Source organism: Excalfactoria chinensis, chromosome 2, assembly GCF_039878825.1.
Source record: "Excalfactoria chinensis isolate bCotChi1 chromosome 2, bCotChi1.hap2, whole genome shotgun sequence".
Taxonomy (NCBI): Eukaryota; Metazoa; Chordata; class Aves; order Galliformes; family Phasianidae; genus Excalfactoria; species Excalfactoria chinensis.
The window spans coordinates 32724597-32746643 of NC_092826.1; the positions used below are offsets into that span (position 1 = coordinate 32724597).

A 22047-nucleotide genomic window follows, 5' to 3' on the forward strand; every position below is an offset into this window, starting at 1 on the left:
AGCTCGGTGCCATGGCCACTGCCCTAAGGAGCCTGCACCAGAGCCCGACACCCTAGGAACATTCACCTGGGAAATGGTTCCTCATTGGAAAATGGAGTCCAGTGCTCAGAGGGAGTCAGTTCTGCATCTGAAGTACTGAGGGGAGCACTTTTTATTTCACATACCTATGAGATTCTATGAGTCTGGTTAACAATGCACCCCAATACCTCGCAGCCTTCCCCACACTATTGTGAGCCTACTAGCAGATTGCTCTGGGTCTATGTAGAGATCGTGGGAAAGTGTGACCGGGACCAGACAGAATGATGAGTTCTGGATGTTGTGATGAGACTGGATGTTGTGTTGAGGGACATGGTTTAGTGGGGGCTATTGGTAATAGGTGAACGGTTGGACTGGATGATCTTTTAGGTCTTTTCCAACCTTGGTGATTCTATGATTCTATGATTCATGAGAAAACACAGGCTCTGCCTAGGGCTCAGTTGGGAAGGACCTGGCGTTGTTGCATTGGTGGTGTGACAACTGCAGGAGATGTCTGAGCCCACTCCTTTGCTCTATTTGCTGCCACTTCAAGGGACAAAACTGCCAAAAGGGACCTGAATATTACTGTAAGTAATGAGAAACATAAAATAATCAGAGCCAATTCTATGGCATCAATCTTTAGGAGAGATGCAGCTCTGTATCTTATTCAGATCGCACCCACAGTACTAAGAAGTATGTATTTGGATCAGAATGTCTCCTTCATGTTTATGGCCACAGTATTTGAAGAGGTTTTTGTGTTCTTTAAGGGCATATTAAGCTTAAAAATGGAGACACTGTGTGTGATAACCCCCCCGAGCACATCCAGAGGGTTCAGTTTTAATAAGTGCCTGTTGCATCTTCCATCACCTGACTGAACTTAGCTCCTGCTTCTTTGAACCTTTTGTTGTTCTCGCAGGAAGCAGCAATGACATGCTTTAAAAGCATACAAATAGCTTCTGCTGTGATGAGCTCCTCAAGATATCCTGCTCTGTTTTGCTGTAATACGCATTTCGGTTCACGAATGCCTGAGCTAACGGAGGTAATGCTGAGACAAATCCCCGGCATTACAACCTGTTTTTCCATTTGTTTGCTTATGATGCGCAAGATCTGATTCTTTGGCACTTCAGCAACGTCTGAGGCCGGAGGTAGGTGTGACAGCAGACCGAGTGTGCAGCGTCCCTCAGGGGGTGCTCAGAGCTGGGCTACGGCCAACCTCATACGTTCAGTGCTTTGAAACTTCGTTATTTCATTAAGGAAATGGATTTTAGGTTTGTCACCGGTTCGGCATCCATAATGTGCAGCCACCTTCCGTGCTGCGTTCATCTCCTTGCTGCAGTGGGACACACACAGGTGTGTGACCCTGAGCGCCCACGATTGGGGCAGGTCAAAGCCGGGGGGGATTTCAGTGCAATTTCTCGGTTTAAAGGGAGGGATGAGATGAACGTCGCAAGTGAGGCGGTGGGAAAACAGTACTGAGACGCAAAGCTGTCGGGATGTGCAACCTGAAGGAGGCAGATTGCGCACGGGATGGGAGTTGGGCAGAAGTCACCGCGCTGAACGGTGCTCCCTCCTGGGGAGATGCCGAGCAGCCCGGCTGGAGGAGGGGGAAGGGGGAGCCTTTTGCAGGCACCGTGCTGGCGGGAGAGCGCCCCAGAGGGACCTCAGAGGGACCTGATGACGGGAGTCCCCCCCGGAGGTAGGGCTCTCCGTGAGGGGAGCAGGCGGGGAAGCGCATCGCCCCGGGGGTGCAGAGCTGGGAAGGATCGCGGGCAGCGGCGGCCGGGAACAGCCGAGGGAAGAGGAGTAACGCCCGGAGCTGGGAGTGGGAAGCCGTCCAGGGAACGGCGGAGGCTGCCCGCGCCCATCGCTCCGCGGAGCGTCCCGAGCCTCGCGCCTTCCCCGCCCCGTGCCATCGCGCCCCGTCGGTGGGGCCCGGAGACGGCGGCGGCGAGAGCGGAGGGCCGGGCGGAGGGAGCCGTCCCGAGAGTGGAAAGTTTCCCGGAGTGACCTCTCCGCGTACGCGCCCGCTAGGAGATCTCATTCAAGTGTTTTTGTCAATGGGGAGGAGGGGGGGCCCGCGGCTCCCCGGCCCCCGGCCCCGCTGACGTCACCGCAGAGGCGATAAATATCTGTTGATATAATTGGACGTGAGATTTGGGGTTGCGATAGCGAAACTCGGCCCATCGCCGCTCCGACGGGCCCCCATGATTTATTCAGCAGTGGATCGGGGCACGCAATCGGGCTGTCAGGAGAGCGTCAGCTTATTAGGCAAGTTCTGCGTGATTCCAGGAGAGGGTCTAAGCTATAAAAATCCCTCGCCCCGGCTCTGATTAGGACCAAATCTGATCACAAGTTCGCCGGGAGGAGGCTCCGAGGCAGAGCCGAGAGGAAGGACGCCGGGCACCGCCGGGCACAGCCGGGCACAGCCGGGCACCGCCGGGCACCGCCGAGCCCCGCCGCCTGCCGCCGCCGCCGCCCCAGGTAGGAGCGGGGCCGAGCTCGCCCCGACGGCGGGGGCCGGGCGGGCCGGGTGGCGGCGGGCGGGGGCGGAGAGGAGCGGAGGGGTTCGGGGGGCGCCGGGGCCGCGTTTCAGCACCGGGACAGCGGCCGCGCTGCGTGCCCCCCCGCCCGACTCCGGCCGTGTGACCCGCGCGTGTCCCCCACCCGTTCGCCCCGCTGCAGGTCTGGCCCCGACCATGAAGCTCCAGCCGCTGGTGTGCGCGGGGATCCTGCTGCTCGCCCTGCTGCCCTGCCACGAGTGCCGAGCGCTCAGCAAGAGCCCGGGAGCCGCCCGCGGGGCTCTGCAGCAGCCCGATTTCTTCCCGCAGCAGCAGCAGCAGCAGCAGCAGCAGCAAACTCTGCCCGTCCTGCTCCGCATGGGAGAGGAGTACTTCCTACGCCTGGGCCACCTCACCAAGCGCCCCGCCGGCCTTTTCTCCGCCTCCTCCGGCGGCCACCTCCGGCCCGAAGCCTCCGCCGAGTTGTTGCGGGCGGCCGCGGCGCAGCTGCAGAGATCGGGGAGCCCCGAGGGGGACGAAGGAGCGGGGGAGGCGGTGGAAAGGGAGAAGCGCTCCGAGGAGCCGCCCATCTCCCTGGACCTGACTTTCCACCTGCTGCGGGAGGTGCTGGAGATGGCCCGCGCCGAGCAGCTGGCGCAGCAAGCCCACAGCAACAGGAAACTGATGGAAATCATCGGGAAATGAGGCGGCCCCCCCGCGCCGTGCCAAAGGGACCCCGCGGTCAGCACCAGAGCCATCACACCGCCCGACGTACCATAGTGCTGCACTGATGTCATCTCTTTATTTTTATAGAGCTTCGAACCCCGAAGGGCGCGCTCCGAGCCGCCGCCCCCCCTCAGCATGCGCGGACGCGCGGTGCCGCCGGCCCCAAAACCCCGACCCTTATTTATTTCTCCATTTCCCATAGCGAGAGGGCTCCGCAGGGACGGCCGGGGGCGGCGGGGAGCACGGGGAGCGCCGTGCCGGGGAGGGAGGCGGGAGGGGAACCTCTGTCCGCTACTTCGAGTCCACTTTTACCCTGTACGACATTTTCACAATAAAACATCTTTTCAGCGCTCGGTCGATTTTGTTGTGTAAGAGAATGTTTAATATTTATATTTTTAATAAAAGCTGCAAAGGAACGATGGCTGGACACGCTTTCTTGCCTGACACCGTGGGCCGCCCGCCCCGACAAGGGGGTGGAACAGCGCTGCGCTCCTCTCCGCCGCTCGCTGCGGGCTGCCGGCCCCCTCCGCCCCCCACGGGTGGCCGGGACACTACCGGGACCACCACCCCGCAGCAGATCCTCTTCCTGGACGGACGGGAGCGGGGAGCGCTCCGCTCTCTGTCAGCCCCAAAGCTCTGCGCAACCCTCAGCCCTACCCCCGAAAGTTCCCCCGAAGGAGCGTTTTCTGGAGGCAATAAGCACCGATCGGGGCCGTGCCCCGCGGTGAGGCCGCTCCCGCACAGCCCCGTCCCCACAGACCTCAGCAGCTCCGCTCTCGGCCCCAGCTCAGAGCTCGGCTCTGGCACCGAGCTCTCTGAAGGAAAGCCCGTCTCCCTCGAGCACTCTGTCACCTGCAGTGCGTTAGGAGCACTCCTTTTAAGACAGGAATTGTGTCAGAAGAATCACCTCAACGGTTCAACTTCTGCCGTAACCCCAACATCTGCCCCATGCTGATGGGGTTTGTCTGTCCCCACCCCTCCTGTCATGGCCCCCCTTTCCCCCCCCCAATCAAGGTGAGCACGGCCCTTCAGAAAGGTAGATGCAAAGGGACCGGTTTCCCAATCCTTCCCCCAGTATGGGATGCCATGGGGACCGCGGGTGACAGTAGGAGGGTGACAAACATCACCCCTCCCTTGGGGGTGCCGCGGGGGTGTCCCCAGTGTTGCTGGGCTGGGCACAGGGTGCTGCTGGTGAGCATTGCAGAAGTGTGTCTGCCAGCAGCATCGGGGAGCAGCTACATTCACACAAGGACACGGCTACACTCACACAGGACCATGCCAAAAGCAGACGAATGACAAAACGTGAAGTGTACTTGTCCTGCATCGGTAGCGATGCCATTTTTCCCTTGGAAACAAGAAATTACTGGAAAACACTCTGACTACATAGAGAAGTACAGCCATTTGTCCCCACGCTCCCATCCCTTCCAGGACACCGCTGTCTCCAGGGCTGGGTACGACGTGGATGGAGGTCAGTGGGCTCCTGGGAGCATGACCTGCTTGTGTGTCCCCTCCTGGGCCACTCCTGTGCTGGCCCTGGGTGACCCCTCCAGGTCCTCACTCGGTCAGGGAGTTCAGCCAGGAGAAGGAGAAGATGTGTCGGGTGGGCTCGCTGCTCTGCTCAGTGCTCTGCTCGCTGCTCTCGGCAGTGACCTCCACTTGCTCTGCAGGGGATGGCTCAGAAGCAGCCTGCAAAGGAAGGAGAGGTTGGTAGGTGTGCGAGAGGAATTGCATTAAAAACCACTTGATTTCACGCCACACAGGAAGACGGAGGGGAGTGGGAAAGGGGAGAAAGGTGGGGAGCATGGAAATCTGGGGAGGGCAGGATGACAATCCAGAGGAGATCATGCCATGGGCAGTGGCAGAGAAGGACCACGCCGTGTGAGCAGAGCCCGTGCAAGGGGCTGCATCCAGATTTGGGCCTCTGGGATATCACTGCATGAAGGTGACAACTGCCCACGTCCCAGTGAGCCCCGGAGCTAAGTCAGAAATCACCACAGGGCACTGGCACTCGGCACTATCAGTGTTCAGAAATCTGCCTCCAGTCTCCTTCGGTTTTTGTTTCTCTTCAAAGTCTTTTAATATTTAATTGGCTTTAATTTCACTCAGACCAAGAATAGAAAATGTAAGCTTCTGGTTTTACAACCCATTCTACTGTCTCAGAACAAATCCTGCTCGTTAGTTGCCCAAGTAGCCTACACTTGTGCAAAAAACAACAACCCACAAACAAAAGAAAAAGGAATGTGGACATGATGAGCTGTGCCTGCTGACCACAGGAATTGTCATTGTGTTTTAAAGGTACGTGGGTCTTTAACAGGCCACTATAATATACAGAAACATTTCTACCACTTTCAACATGTTCAGGTTCCTTCAGCAGAGAATGAACACCGGCTTTGTGAGCACAACCAGAAATCCTATTAAAGGTAAACCAAACAAAAATGGATGACTTGCCTTCTGTCCTCATCAAAAACAAAACTTAACACAATATACAGAGAATTTTTTAGCTGTCTTTCTGTGGATGTGCACTATTGCACATCCTTAACATTCAAATAGTACTGCCCAAATCTCTGTGCAGGGTTTCTCCTTGCTCTGGGAAATTCAGGCTGATCTCTGAGAACTGCTTGATATTACTCAGGGGAGGGGAAATAGCAGAGTTGTGTCCTTTAACGCGTTATCTTCTATAATACCATCCTAAAATGGAAAAGTTACCAAAGCAGCAATGCTAACATACATATCCAGGAACAAACAGAGAAGCAGGGATGCTTACAAGGAGCTGAAGCATGGAATGATGTTTCGGCTTAGGATTTCTGTAAGTACTTCGTGTTAAAGTGTGCCACAGGAATTGGTGAGGGGATGGTGTGTTACGTGTCAGTGGGCTGCTGTTACTTCCCTGCTCGAGTGCCGTGACACCAATAGACAAAGCAGAATGGAGGGATGAACATGCAGCTCCCTATTTCTTCATGTGTGTCTCATCAGATTTCCGAGTTCCCTTTTTAGACCCGGATCCTCAGGTGCTCTAGGCTGGCATCGCCCTATTTGCTCCAGTGAAATACTATCAGAGAATTTGCTTTAATAATTGAAATACACACTCATCTTTGGCTTACATTTCTATCTGCAAAGCAAGACAACTCTCCTACTCACAGCAACACATGGGGCTCAGAAATGAGATTAGCACTGCCATGGGAAGGGTTTTCCCAGGCTTATGCCAAAGCTTTGCACAGAGTGGGGCTGGTGGGGCCAATGCTGAGCTGGAAGGGCCGGAGCTGACTGAGCGCCGACCACAGCGATGTGACTCTCAGACCGGGAAGTGCTGAGTGCAAACCTGTCAGCTGAAGCGTTCCAGCCCAGATTTCAGTCAGATATCAGAAATGAATACATGGCAAGACTTTCAGGGGTGTAAGGGATTCTGTGCTCCCTACATCTCAGCAGATGCAGGAGTGTGGGTGGTTTATTAGTCCCCTGTGGTGTTGAAATTTTTGCCTTTTATTTTTGGAAGGACAACTGGAGTGCCTGGACTGGCTAAAAGGGGTTTTGAAACTGCTTGGGCAGTTGTGCACACAGAGCCTCAGCAGTGTGTGTGAGCAGGCACGGGGCAAACCCCTCACTGCCTTCACCTCACGAAGTAGTAGGGCTGGCAGGGGTCTGAGATGTCATCTTCTGCAATTTTAGACTTCTTTTAAACCTTTTTAAACTTGAAGCCATCCTGGTATGATAGCGTTTGTCTTCTTGTGCAGGACGGGCTTTCCTTATCACCTCCACTTGCTATTCTGTCAAGCCATTATCCAGAAATACCCACCAAACTAAGCTTGAAGTCGAAGCGAAGAACGATCTATGGGCTTCATGTTAGGTAGGCTGTTTCGTGGCACCATGCATATTAGAAGAGGTAACGCCTTGGATGGGAAAGGTGACCGCATTACCTCGCTAACCAGCATTGCTGGTGCTGCATTTCAAACAAAACAATCTTTGTCTACACCACTGACAAGGTCATGTTTCATCATGCATTAACTCCTTCATATTCTACAGAGATGGCATCTCCCCATGTCAGCACAACACTGCCAGAGCCCAGCATGTTCCCATAGGGTCTGGCTGGCTGAAGAATGCCTTCTCCCTGCACCTCAATAGGCTCAGCAGGATGCCAGCCTGCAACACTTCCATCTGCCCTTCCAAGAGCAACAACCCAACAGCAGGCCCGGTCAGGTGTGAGGCCAGTATGGAGCTGGCAGCGGGGCCATTCCCTAGCTTTTAGGTTTGTGTTTTCACACCTGTGACATTTTGGTGTTGTTTGTGCGCTGAGTCACACAGGACTCAGCCCTGCCCATTCACCTTCCTGGGGTTTCGGGCTCAGTGCTTGGTAGTGTGAGCCCAGTGCTGTGAGGCAACTGCTGTGAAGCTGATACTGGTGTTTGATCTGAGTTGTGAAGACCTTGTGAGCAGCATTTGCTTTCCACGCTACCTAGAATAACAAGTCCCAGCCCTGGATTTGGTCCTCTAACAGCAAAAAGGAATAACTGAAGTCTTTCCCTCAGATTACATGAACCACGTTAGGCCAACGCTGAGAGAGTGCTGAATACTTACTCCTTGATTCATATTTTCCCCCGTGGTGCTGAGTGACATCAGATGATGCTTTTAATGAGCACCAGGAATTTTCACCAGGCCAGCTCATGGTGCAGAGGGAAGCACACCCTGCATGACTGATGGCTGGGTCTGCTTTTCCCGGCAGTCCAGGCAGGGGTTTACATGCCAGCTCTGTGGAGGTGCTGAGCAACCACAACTCCCACTGAAAATCCCTTCAGCACCCCTCAGGAGCTGGCAGGCTGGGATGTGCCTGAGCAAACAGCATGAGATCTCAGGGTTTAACAGATGAGTCGTATCAAACTTGCTGGTATTCAGCACCTTTCAGCATCTGCTTCCTTAAGCACAAGCACGAGCTAAATCTTTGAAGGGTTCTAGCAAAGGACATGGAGGGAAGAAGGGTGAGTGGGCTGGCTTTGCACAACCTTTCATTTATCGTGTTTATCCTGTAGCGGTTATCCTGTTTATGCTGGGGAAAAACCGGCAGTCCAGGCATTCCAGAAATTTAAACAAGAATGAAGTCTGCATGCTGTTCCCTGCTCTGCCACTACTAATCTCTGTAGCCTTTAGGTGTAAGTGAGACCCATGTCAGCGAACTCTAGCCATCCAACAGTGGGATACTCAGTTAGGCAAACCATATTCCTTCCCTCAGTGGCAGTGATGAGACAAAGGGACAACTGGAGGGTGATTTGCTCCATCCTAAAAGAGGTGTCTTCAGAGGATTGCCCTCTGAAGGTGCCTCTTTCTCTCTCCTGACTCTAGAGATGCTTTTGGTGACCAGATTAGATAGTATTTAGCTTTTAAATAATTACACAGGAAGGGTGTAATAATTACCTCAGTATATCAGAAACTCTTAAGAGAGGAACTGCAAAATTTGATGGCACCATCGCTTTCTACAAGATCAACAACTCCTATATATAGGAAGCGGGGAGGGAAGGTGAAGGGTATTCATAGTCTTTTTCAGTTTTATTTTTATTTTAACATTTTTTTTTAACTTATTTTTGATGACTTCTGATAAGGTATGATGTGTGGAAACCAATTTTATAATGGGCCTCTTGGAGGTTGTGTCACATCATCTTGCAGGGAGATGTGAGAGAAATGAAGGCTGAAATAGCTGTTTCCTCCTCCAGGGCTGTAGATCACCCACAGTTACATTTCATGTAGTTTGAACATGGCTAAATGATCAGGATTCTGTGTAATTAGTAAGGAAACAAAAGATGACTGCTGGCTTTATGCTCGTCATAGGAGAATAGCAAAGGCAATTCTGCAAAGCAAAAATTACCTTCTCATATTTTTGAACCAATATGGTCCTTTGTTTTGTATTTATTGAAGGCTTTGAGAGGATGATATTTCTGATTTCTTCTTATAGCTATGTAGGTGGATACACTAGTTGGTTACAAATAGTCATCTTGAACAGCTATATGAATATTTGATGGAGCAACAGCACTAACTACAGAAGGCCGTACCCCTTGGCTCCCCATCCACCTCTTCCTGCTTTCCCTCCATGGCTCACTGTCCATTTGCACCACTGCAGCTGTTTGCAGGGCTGTGCTAAGAATGGGAATGTCACTGGAATGACATCAATTTTTTTGTAGTTTTTGAGGTGAAGAGTGATATTTTTAACCCAGACCATTTGATTCGGTTCCAACACAGCCCCAAAAAAACACAACAAAACAGCTGCATCAGCACAGCTGCCATGCAAGTGGTGGCATCCAGGCAGGAATAAGAAGCAGGGCCACTTGGCAAGAAACTCCTAAACTACCTTTGCTGCCAGAAAAAAAACAACCTGCACCCTGAGAGGCATGAGAGCTATGCAATGCCTTTGCTGCCTAATTTTGACCCAGCATGATAGCAAGAGCGTGAATTTGTAAGAAAATGTGGGTCTTGGGGAGAAAAACAGTGAAACGACAAGAATTTTTGCTTCTATGGAGCCTCTAACCTCAGAAAAGGAGTGAGAAATTAAAGTTAATTCCCTTGTTTTTGCTTGCTTGTTTAGAAGCAACCTCCAGTGTTGACAAGAAAAGGCGTGATTAAAAAATTCTAGCTGGTCGCAAAGCCATCACAGAATCTGTAGGCTATGTTTGTCTGCCTCAAATGTCAAGTGTTACACTTCTGGCACTCAACACTTCCAGGCAGCGGAAACAAAGGGAGCACAACAGGTTATTTTTAAATAGTTTAAACTTTAGTTCAAGCATTTTGTTTTCATATTTTTATGCAGTCTAGCTCTTTCAGCAAAACACCTGGCAGCTGTCACACATATCACAACAATTCTCTTTCAAGCTAAGAACTGGCTTCTTCTGTATGGATCTTTTTATTAGCGGGAACCAATGGAATATTCTGTGAAATAATTGCTACGATTACCTGTCACAAAAACACACATGGTGGCAGACCAAATAATAAGCGCAGACAAACTCCATCAATCACACTACTAGCTATGTCACTTTCATAATAGTGGTTGGCAATGAATTTTAAAAGTCTATTGGGTGAAAGTAAAGTAAGGCAAATGCCTTGCTTTAATAGATTTTCATTATATTGCAATTAACATTGTGTTGCTATTGCCTGTCACAAGGTCTCCTGCATAATGACCGTAAAGAAACTAAATGTGGTTCAGAGGGAAACAGACTAGTTAGCTTATTTTGGTGTAGGATATGCACATCTCTCATATGATACCACATTCCAGACTCTTGAACCAGTGCTGGAAGCAGTTTTAGAGAATGAAAAAGAGGCTGCTTGTCTTGTAGCTGGCACCTGGGACAAGCAAATTCACTCTCTATATAAGAAATTTTTCTCATGACTCAAAAAGAAAAAGCAAATAAGATATATTTCTTATATTTCACCAATTGCTGCAGCAGTATCTAGGAAAATGAGGGCAACTCAAGAGGGGAGGAGTCTTACAGATGTGAATGTTAAGGCTGCATGATCAGAAGTGCATTTTCTGTATTTATCCACCCATAGTTCTTTGCTCCTCTGATTATGAAGTCCTTGAGGATCTCCTGATCAATGAACCATCTATCATTTCTAATTTCTACTGCACTTCCAGTCCTGCTGAACAAGTCTAGCAAAGGAAGAACCAACCTCAGGGGCTTCAGGAATAAGTGGTCATCAATGCCAGAAAGCTGCTTGTGGCTACCACCTATCCCCTCTTCCTCCTAATTCTTCTTCATTAGGTAAGTAGATATGACTTCAGATCAACAAATCAAACGTGAACTAAAGATCTTCCAAGAGCTGCTCTATGATAGTAACCCATCTACTCCATGTTACAGAAACTTCACTCTTAACTTTCAGAGGGAAGCAGCAAATCTAGCAACAGTTTAACATCCCATTTGCTCCTTCTATATCGTCTTTCCTTTGTAACACAGAGTGCTATAAATTAAAACTTTTTCTTCCTCTGCAAATGGTATTTTTGTAAAGCCAATGGATGAGACACGGTGCCAGTTCAGACAGTGACTCACTCCAGAGTTCCATTCACTGGATCAGATAACAGATCCAGAATAGCAGCGAGGTGTGGACACATACCAGGCTCCGGAGATTTAAGCACTGCTTATGCTCGCATCGCAAGCAATGGACTTAGTTGGGTTGTTGTGTGTTGTGGTGGCATATGTGAGCTGTGGGCACAGCACACATTCTCTGAGAGAATTACACTGGTGGATATGGGGGAAGAAAAGCTAGACCATCAGCTGAAGCAAGAGCTTGCCACTCTCTGATGGCACTGTGCAACAGACACAGAAAGTCTGTGGCACAGCAGATTCTATCTCAGTTATTGACCCAGTTATTTGTGGTGTAGAGTGCAGACCACAGACAACTGTCACCAGCGCCAAGCTCCAAAATGACCTGCATCTGAGCAGCAATTTCATTAAAAAAAAAATACAGGTCTATTTATTTTATCAGATGAAGTTATAAAATTGCATTCAAATGTAGAAATGAGTGCATCAGAAAAAGTAAATCTGGTGCCAGACACTGAAAATGTTCCCATTACTGATGGAGGAAACAAGAGCCACCTTTCCTCAATAAGGCATTTTGTAATAAAGTCAAACAGCAACTGTGTCATCATGAAGAATAGCCACTTCTGTGTGCAGAAGTGCTGAGTCAGGAGTGCTTGAAGAGATGGGCTATGTATCAGTCAGCACCTCTGGTAGCTGAGATAGGCTCAGGCAGATTTTATAGGGTGCTCTCTGAATGAAACAGAACAATAAGAAATTCAGATCACTTATTCTCCAGGGCTGTGAGATCCTCATCCTCGGTTCAGTGAAAGGAGAAGTGGGTGTTACATCTATGTGGGACATCTGGAGCACGGTTTGGATATCACGGCACCAATCTACCTCCATTGGATGGAAATCTGGGATAGCAGGTTGTCTGAATTAGTCACTGGCCTCTTACCTAACAACCTAAAGATTACTGTAAAGGTGTCAGGAGTATAAACCAACTGAAAAGGGATCTACGACTGAATCAGTGTTGTGTGTGATATGACCCTCTCCTTTTTTCTGTCTCTGAATGCACACACAGCCATCCAACTTGCACCTCCACATCAAACGCTCCAGTCCTTCCCTGTCCTGCAGCCAGAAAAGCCTGGAAGTAGCAGGGCAGGATATTCAAACACAAGGGCCCAGCCCTAATTAACTACTAATTACTGCTAGTGGGACTTTCAATACGGCTAGTTGGATATGTTGCTATTTAAATACTGGTCCATCTCCAAGGGTTCAGAGACAACAGCCACTTCTTTAAGTGGCTCATTTCACAGCTGAAATGAAAGTCTGAAGTGTCTCAGGGTAACCGGACGACAACTAACCAAACATTGTACAAACAGATGGCTTGTGTTGTTGTGACATAAATCTTCCATAATACGATGTAAAACTGCAACAGCTCATCCATGATTAAGAAATACCTTTTGTTCACATTCTATTTTCTTTTCAAAACGTCTTAACAATGAACAGAGTGAGCAATGCTTTGGGGGGAGAGGCTTAATGGAGGCAGAATTCAGTATTTAAATGAGCTAGTTGCTGAAAGACAACGTCGAGGTGAGCTTAGCTTTGTATTAATTTCAACAGGAGAAATAACTTCGTCCGTGCTGTCATTGTTGAATCCTATTGCTAGTAATGGAGTGAAAAATGAAATATACATAAATCAGATGGTACCTATGACTCACCAGACAAATTGCAGGCCAGACTCTTCAAGGTAAAACTTCAGGTGAAATATTTGCCACTCATATTAATTATGAGAAACTGTTGTCTGAAAGCTGGCTTTAATGCATTGCCCTCACGACTCATCACTGCTGCCTCTGAATCACTCAGATAATTCTCAGAAGTAAGGGAAAGAGGTGTTAAAAGAGGAGCAATCAAGACTTTCCTGATTTTCTCTGTGTGTGTTCACTAAACAAAAGGAAAAAAAAAACAGCACCTCACCTTAAGCACAAAATCAAGATGCAGAATGGAAACGTACAGACAGAATTTGCCACCAACTAAACAGCAGACTGAGTGGCCTCAGATCTGAGTGTTATACCTGAGTCCCATTTCGGTATTTCAAGTTATGGAGAAGCAGAGGTGGAATTTTTTTGGAACGTTAACGGATGTTTTTGCATTTAGGGTCTGCCCTCTATTTCAGCACAGGCTGAAAACTTTTTTCTCAGAGTGAAATTTAAGATGCGCTTAGGATGAAGCTTCAAACAGAATTCAGCTGGGACCTGTAGGCTAACTGGTTCATGGGTCTTCTGCAAAAGGCTCAGCTTCACTGAGGATAGATGACCCATTTTCCATTCAGTCAAATCTAGCAGATATTTTAAGTGCACAGGCATGGTAGAAAACCATCCAGGCTTTTTCTTGAGGAAAGATAAACCTTGAGCATATCCATAGATAGGTGGTAAAGTTGAATTTTGCTCTCTGTATCTCCAGACCTTTCAATAATGCTCAGTACAATTGTTCAAGGGAGCACATTATCCTTGGAGCAGTCTCTGCTACTGACACCCGCTCCTCATCCTGCTCTGTGATACGCTGTGGGATGGCTGTGTTGGGAAAGTATCGTTCCTTCAAAATCAAGCAAGCCATCCCCTCTCTGGGAGCTGTTGGCTTTAAAGGTTTCTCAGCTTGCTTACCTGAGCAGATAAGCAAGACTGAGTTTGTAGAAATGAAACAATTATTTGTGTATCACCGGCATTTGTGCAGTCATCCCAGAGCAGCACTCCACTAAAATGTCTACCTGTACCTTTTATAGAGTGAAAGAGAAACAGAGGCACGTGAGCAATGAACACAGTGTGTTATTTTGATTTTAAACGGTCTTATTTTGCCTGTATTGTCTTCATACTGACATGACAGCCAGTTGGCTAAAACTTAGCTAAATACTGACCCTCTGACATGTGATTTGAAGCTGTCTCTGGAAAAAAATATATGAAGGATTACCTGCTGAAATTGAAGCGTTCAGCAGCAGGGCAAAGAGAGCTACAATACATGAATACAGAGAGAACCGTCCCTATGGTAATTTTGGCAAATGGCAGAAGGTTACAAGCAAGTAATAGAAAATCTTAAAACTAATAAAACAAGATTAACATAGGCCACTCTATTAGTATTTCTCCTCCCAAACAGCTCAGTCCTGATTATATTTTATATCCTCGTGGAATTAAAGCACTGTACTGTACTGGCAGCAAAGGGAAATTAGATTATAATATTGTTTGTGGATGATTAACTTGCATTTCCTTTCAAACTGGATGCGTGTGCCCAAGTCCTCCGGTGCCACAGATGGACACTTCTCTTGATGAGGGTTTTGGGCAACAAAATATGGGATCCAGTACTTTCTCTGGGGTGAAATAAGCCAGATGATCACAGACCTGGGTAAATATGGGGTTTTCATAAGCTCTGGCAAATTCGTATGATGTCACTGCATGAGAGATGTGGCCTATAAAAGAGAATGATCAGGGAAAAAAGAACAAACTTTATTTTTCTATCAATTACCCTCTGCATTTTAACCAGATCAAAATAATCTGAGCAGATGAAGGTATTTGGGGATCTGCCTTCTCTCAGTGACAACACGAGAAGGTTTTGCCATACAATACCCCACCACTGCTGATGTTGGGATTCCTGTTACAGACTGAGGGACAGGGTGGTTCTGAATGTGAAGACAATTTTAGGATTACACATTCCTGGAAAGAGCTCTTCCGTGCAAGGCTTTCTCCAGCTATCACAGGTCTGCACAAGTGAACTGAAGGGCAGAACTTAGGGCCAGCTTTTCAAGTTTGGTTGCCTAAAGCTGGGAAAAGAGATGGGCTTACATCTCTGTACTGAGCATTTGCATTTGTAGAAGAGACCGAGGGCTCCTAGAAACCAAAAATATTGCTAAGGATGACTCGATGCATATGTGGAAGTCAGATTGACAAGAGACTGAAGACCCCTAACCCCTCCAGGTGTATCAGTTCAGCAGCTGGGTGCCACGAGTGTTTATAAAACAGATGCACTATTTTTCACATGCCTAAAGCTCCACATCTGCATGCTGCTGGTAGCACCCTCCAGATATACTGAACGCAAAGACACACATCTGAGTCCTGAAAAGTCAGGCTGTTGAAGGAGTTTCTTAAGTCTAATGTACAAAATGTGCACTTTTCTCCCTGTCCCACTTAGCCTGTCTTCTCAGACTGAAGACAAGAAGACAATTTAAGACTCAGTAAAGGCTAGCTTCACCTCCCTCTGTTACCTGTCACACACACTCTTTCTAAGCTTTCTTGTTTTTGTTTTAGACTCTAAGATCTGCATCTCCTGTGCACCGAGTGGGCTGCTTGTTAATGCCTGTGTCATCCTCCCTAATACATGACTCCCCACAGAGGCAAGGCAGAGTGTGGATCTGTTCCCACTCCGTCTTCCAATCTTTCACTCCCGTCTGTCACTGCAGAGCCTTAGATTTGCTTCAAAACATCCCCCGAACGTCAGATGCTGAGCAGAGGCACCTGGGTTAGGAGCAGTGTCACCTCCGTCTCAGCTGATGGATGTGAAGAGGGTGCCAAGTGAGCAGCAGCTGTTGTTAGCGAGATGCCTCTCACCGGCAATACCTCTCTTTCTCCATTAGCTGCAGGAGCAGCCTGTGGTGACTATGCCCCTAACTTTTTGCTCCCTGGAGTGGGAAGTCTCTCCATAAGGCTGAGGTTTCTATATCTTTCACCCTGAATCACCTTATGCTACCCCCCTCAGACCCAGTAAGCTGACTGCCCATAAGCTGCACCCTCTTTTCCTTTGTCCCGAGCCCTCCTGTGCTCTGGGGGAACCATCAGCAGTGCTATCTCTCAGCGAACTGCCTTTAAATAAAGAAATCTGTGAGGATCTGGCTTCTTGCTGTTGAAAAACAAGGAAAACTCTACCAGGGCATTCTGTTGAAATAGCCTGGAAATAAAGTATACGCTGTTTTAATGACAGTCCTGCAGATTTATATTACTACTATTATTATCATCATCATGAAATGTTATTAGCATTTTTATTTCCAGTAGTTTTGTTATTTGGCTTTCAGGGGCTTATCACACAAAAACGAAAAGGGCAGGGACCTGATATTCCACACGACAGATAAAGACACATAACCCGTCTGAACAGCCACCTCACCGCACGTGGGGAAGCAGATCATTTTGATGCAAATAGAGTCTGAGACCAAAATGTCTTTCTCCCTCACCTCCTTTCTATTTCATGATTAAATAAATCATAAAGCCGTCACCAGAGACCGCACAGAAAGAGGTCTCAAATGGTCTCAAATGGAGCTTTCTGCATTGGTCTATTTTTAATTTCAAAAGGTAGTTTGAATTAAAAAAGAAAGAGAAAGGGAAAAAAAAGAGCATAATGCTGTTTGCATGCCTGATTCCCCAGGAGTACAAATAAGCTCCGTGTCCTCTTGTAATAATATGACAAATGTTCAAAACCAAACACAAATAAATGAAACTTAAACGATGCTCCTTAAATTTAATTGAGATTCACAGTGTCCGATGCTTTTCAAATTCAAATTACCACCAGACACAGCATCTTTCTGCATAACTTATGCAGATAAAGCATAGAGGATAGATTATTTTTCCCCTCCTATTTTTTTTCTTTATTTTTAGGAGAGATGGACTTCAGCCACTGTGTCAGAATATCTGCATGTAAAATCTGAACAGAAATCTAACATTTCTCATAGAGGCACCGTATCATATTGCTGTATTGTACAGTGCTTAAAGTGAATTACAGAAAATGAGTGTGGAAAAGCAATCGTTTTTGTATTGAATAATAGATCAAAACCGCATTTTTCTGTCATTAGAGTGAACACTCAAAGGTAACTACTATTGCTTTGTGTTAGATGTCTTTCATCTTCAGTAAATAAGACTGAATGCATGAGTGGTAACTCAGAATTCCCTGCAGATCAGCCGTATCACTTCAGAAATGGAATATAAATACACAGCTTACCTAAGGAGGGTGTGAATTTGGAGCTGGAAAAGCTAAACCATGGACACTGTCTATGAAAGAGGAGTTACTCCAGAAGAGAAGGTACTGAGTAGTTAAGGTTTAGTTTACATTTGTTGTCTTCAGGACAGCTTCACTGTGAGGTGAAGTTCCTAGTCCTTGGTCTTGTAGGTATTTCAGCTCTAATTACTGCAATCTAAGGGGAAAAGCCTTTTCCTACAGAAAACAAAACAAAACAAAACAACATGTCCTAATTTGGCACTTAGCTGTGCTTCAGTATATAATGGAGTCCTTAGTCTGGACCTACCTGGGGCAAAAAAAAGGAAGAGGAGTCAGTGTATTCATAGTCTACCCTGGAACTCACTTTTTGGAATCAGCCCCTCTATTTATGACACAGAATCATAGAATCATAGAATGGGCTGGATTGAAAACGATCTCAAGGATCATCTAGTTTCAATTCCCCTGCCGTAGGCAGGGTCACCAACCACTAAACCAGGCTGCCCAGAGCCACATCCAGCCTTGACATGTTGGCTGAAAACCTGGGAGTACAAATGACAGCCCTTGGTCACTCTGACTGCCATGAAAAGCCCCTATCCAGAACACTGCTTATTAAAGCACAGGCATTTAAAAGCACACACAGAGCCATAAGGTGTCTGTGCGGCAGGGCAGCAGTCCCATCTAGTGTGTCTGGTGAGACTGAGTGGTGCTGTTGTCTGGTGCAGGCCCAAGTCTTCACTTCCCTCCAGTGAGGATTCCTGTGTCCCTGGGAACATGGGAGAGGTGACTTTAGATGCCTTTTGGTAGAAGACCTGACAAGGAGTCCTCCTCTGCAAGGTATGATGTGTGGGCTGGGGCATGAGGTCCACAGAGCGGTGCTCCAAGGGGACAGCCTGGGCTCTCCTGCCTGGGGGGACCGATTGCTTACAGCGTGAGTATCAGCAGCAGAATTATTCAGCTTTCTTTCTTTCCTAATGTTTTACTCCCCCGTTTGTAAGATTGAACAAGCTTGGCTCTGCACATCTCCTGTCAAACCTCAGGGTCTCCATCCTACTTGTTAGCTGAACAGCAATGGAAATATAAGCCCACAGACCCACAGACCCGAGGATGTACATTTCTCTTTCCATTTTGAACCAGGGAGATGCAATGTTCAACCATGCAGGAGTAAGCTGAAGGGTGACATTTGGAAGGTGCGAGGAAGAAATGTTTTAGGCAGTTTGAATTATGAGGTAGCATGATGATTTCGGATGGGGGAAAAAAGGGAAGACTGCCTTTAAGACCATAGAGGAACATCACCAGAGACACTATTTGAACTGTTAGTTAATGGTAAAATGAAATATTTCCTACCCATGAAAGAACAAATGTACTGAATCAGATTCCAAAGATGATGTAGTATGATAAGAAATGCCAAAAGTGATATGCAGAATGCTAACTCCTGTGAGAAAATAAGAAGAATGCTTCACCAGTGTTGTCATAACACGAACTTGTCTTTACCACTAAGTGCTTTTCCTTAACGCTCTTTAATTAGAGTAGGGGGGTAAAAGCAGTGGCGTAGGAAACATCAACCAGGGCAGTAAATAGGTAAATAATACTGTCAAACATGAGAGTTGGTTGTGCAAAAGTTGCATGCAGGAAGGAAATAAAGTGAATGTTCACTGGAAAATGACGACTGACATGGGACAGTGGCCATTTTGCTTGTGACACACAATCCTGCTCAGATCTGTGACTCTGGCCACGGCATCACCCTGCTACCTACTAAGCCTGCTTAGTCTTTCTGTTCCTCAGCACACTCTGCACCCTTCTGCTCCCTCTGCTTTTCCATTCCTTCCCCTGCCTCCAGCCCAGGGACAATATCCTCCTCAGTTCTCCCACTGTTCCCACAACCACACACTATTCTTCCCAGCATTCTCCTCCCCAAATGTCAGTGTGACTCACGATCCTAGAAAACATCACGGGACAGCACCCACAAATCCACACAGCCACAGGCACTGGCATCTTTCCCACTTGCCTGTTTTCACACCCTGTACCTGGCCATGAGAGGTGCTGGGTACCGCATTGCTGCCGTATGTGACCGAAAGCCATAGCAGCCCTTTTCCAGAAGGCTGACCACACCAAGCACTAATTCTACTCCTACACTTCCTGCTGCTAAATCTAAAACCCAAAGAAGCATGCCAGAGTCAGACAGCTCCCTGGGTAATTATCCATTAAGGATTTCACCTGCCTCCGCTGAAGTTTGCGATCCCGTTCATTTGTGGAACTGAGAAGAAGAAACAACAGCAGCAAACTGTGGATTTACTTTCTTTTACCAGCTCATTTGGAATATACTTAAGAAAATAAGATCACTGTGATTCGATAATTTTAAATGTCTATTTTTTTATTCTGCTCTTATTCTCACACCAAAACCTGGCTTGGAAAAATAGCTACTGGAATTTGTAGGTCAGTTTTTTGCTCTTGTTACAGTTGAAGTCATTAAGAATACTTCCACCAAATTCAAGTGTCACCACGTAAAGCTTTCAGCCAACAGAGTCCTCCTTCTAACTTTTTGCCCACCACATGATGGTTTATTATCTTAGGGCTGTTCATGTATGCTGAGTGGCCAACTCCAACATGTAATGAACCAGCACTGAAATATTTACTGCCTGCTTGTGCTTTTCTGCATGCACACACATACTATCCTACCATTACATACGTGCAGGTAATGTCTTTGTTAAACCATACAACTTGAGCCTGACTTCTGCAAACTGGGACAGTCTGATTTAGCATGCTGCTGAGGGGCTGGTCATCCCACTAAAGCATGAGCAGGTGTGATGTGCAAATACTTACCATGCAGCCCCCTCAGCTCTGGTTTTTGAGCCTTTGACTCATTAGAAGTTTACACACAAATGCAGAAGAAATAATATTCAAATTCAGGTTATCCCCACTCTAATATTGCTCTTTTAAGGGAAATAGCCTCTCTTAGCCCAAGACATTAATCTCTGTTATCTCATCATGCTGCTGGTAGTCCAACACAGAACTGGAATATATTACCATCATGCTCACTTTTAATCAAGTCACAAGAACTCATGGAGGAAAACCCCTGCAACAGATCTGAATCCAGTAAATCATACGGCCTACTGAGAGCCAATCAAGCACACAAGAAGGCACTGAGTGTTTGCATGGCTTCGTGTTTGCAGGGAAAAGCTGTACACCCCAGCTACAGCCACCAAGCTGCAAAAGGCGAAGCCAAGCCACAGCTGCTTAGCCACCGGTGAACACAAGATGTACACAGGCTTCCAACAGGTGGCACGAATAATCTTGTTCAAGGGATTTGTCAGCTACTAACACATGCAAGCATCAATGGGCAGAGGCAGCACGGCCCTTCTGGCAGCATGTGCATGAGCCACTCCGATTAGGTCCACTGGCAGCTAAGCACAAACAACTGCTGGCATGCTGCTCTGCAGCTGACAAACAGCCTGTCATATCTTCCAGTCATCTGTAAATCCGGGGGATTGGCCAAAATGACCATTTGGGCCGTTTCCACATTTCTCTGATTATTCTTAACATGCAGAAGAAAATTAGGTCAGGTTTTCCTTAGCAGCTGCCGCTCCCGCCTCGCGGCACATCACAACCCTCGGGGCTGACCTCGGTGGCACTGACCTTGGACGTCGCCGCAGTGGCATTACTTTCCTTACCACTCCCTGGTGCGCTCTCCTCCACTGCTGCCACTTCAGGGGCTTCTGCCTTCTTTGCACTTGTTTCCGGAGAAACTTTCCCCAGCCCACTCTCTGGGGCTGAGCTCGGGCTGCTTGCTGGCCGTGGCTGAGCCTTATACCAGCTAGGGTAAAACAAGGGATCGATGGTTTCTGCTGCAGGTGGCACTTGACTGTCAGACTCTGCAGTCTGTTGAGAACCACTTGGTGTCACAACCTCATCCTTAAGCAGGACAGATAAAAAGAAGAAGAAGCAGAGTGCACCACGTTACCTTCCTGCCGTAGGCAAGGTTTCTCTGTATGCCCTGTTTGTTATACCTTTCTGCAAGGAACACATTTGCCCTAATATAAGGTCTCAAATAATTGCAATCAAAGGATGCAAAAGCAACCAGCATTTGAATAACACAGATATGGCAAAGAATATAAGTTACCAAAAGCTAAAATAGAAGGGATAAATTAGCTGGGAAGGGGTAAGCGGTTCCTTAATCTATGTTTGACCCTCATTTTAAATCCATTTCCATGACAGGAATAAACTTCTAGAAGTGAGCTGATGCATGTGGTGACAACAATGGGCACAAGAGGAGGAGGCCCCATGTCTCAAATGCACTGTCCAGTGACTGTCCAGTACAGGGACCTGGCAAATTACAGGTTCTTAATTTAATTACTGCATTTTGTCCCATACTCAGATAAAAACCCAATCCAATTCTGAAAACATAAGATACCCTGTATAAGAGCCCCGTGGGCTGGCACCAGGCACAAACAGCAGGTGTAGGTGCCTCAGACTGGTGTGCTGGGTTTTGGGTGGAGCATGGCATTTGGCAGCAAATCTGTTGATATAAGCAACTGCTTATATCATATATATGATATAATATAGAGATAAAGAGGATATAAAGACACCGGAGAGAAACATTTACCCACCAGTCCTGCTACCATATCAATACAACAGCCAACCTCAGCTACACTGAGCTGGGAGGAGGAGAAGCTGTCGGAGCTGCACTGCTCTGCTTGCACCAAGCTCTCATGGCTCACTGAGAGTTCTATAACTGCGGCATTTCTGCTGTGCCTTTCTCACACCAGAAGGCAAAAGCTGAGATACACATCCCGCGCACTGCAGTGCCACACGCCATGTCAGACTCCACGTCTGAGCAAGTCATAATGGAA

At 47.6% G+C, this 22047-nt stretch overlaps 2 protein-coding genes across 3 annotated transcripts in view; one reads left to right on the forward strand and one right to left on the reverse strand.

Annotated features, from left to right (window-relative positions):
* The first annotated feature begins 2168 nt into the window (after positions 1-2168).
* Positions 2169-3655, forward strand: CRH (corticotropin releasing hormone). The gene is made up of 2 exons (XM_072329440.1): positions 2169-2496; positions 2698-3655. The coding sequence occupies exon 2, from the start codon at positions 2712-2714 to the stop codon at positions 3216-3218; it is 507 nt and encodes a 168-aa protein (XP_072185541.1). The 5' UTR covers positions 2169-2496; positions 2698-2711; the 3' UTR covers positions 3219-3655.
* A 980-nt stretch (positions 3656-4635) lies between these two features.
* TRIM55 (tripartite motif containing 55) overlaps positions 4636-22047 on the reverse strand; it is a 36256-nt gene continuing 18844 nt past the window's right edge. The window contains exons 9-10 of one of the 2 annotated variants that reach the window (XM_072329404.1): positions 20834-21109; positions 4636-4925 (exon numbers count right to left, since the gene is read on the reverse strand). In XM_072329404.1, coding sequence (XP_072185505.1) covers positions 4794-4925; positions 20834-21109 — 408 coding nt within the window. In that variant the 3' untranslated portion in view covers positions 4636-4793. The remainder of the gene's footprint in view (positions 4926-20833; positions 21110-22047) is intronic. The other variant, XM_072329405.1, reaches the window with a different exon arrangement.

What these genes read in the sequence shown, in the direction of transcription:
- CRH (XM_072329440.1), top strand. Translation starts at nt 2,712, where the DNA reads ATGAAGCTCCAGCCGCTGGTGTGCGCGGGGATCCTGCTGCTCGCCCTG.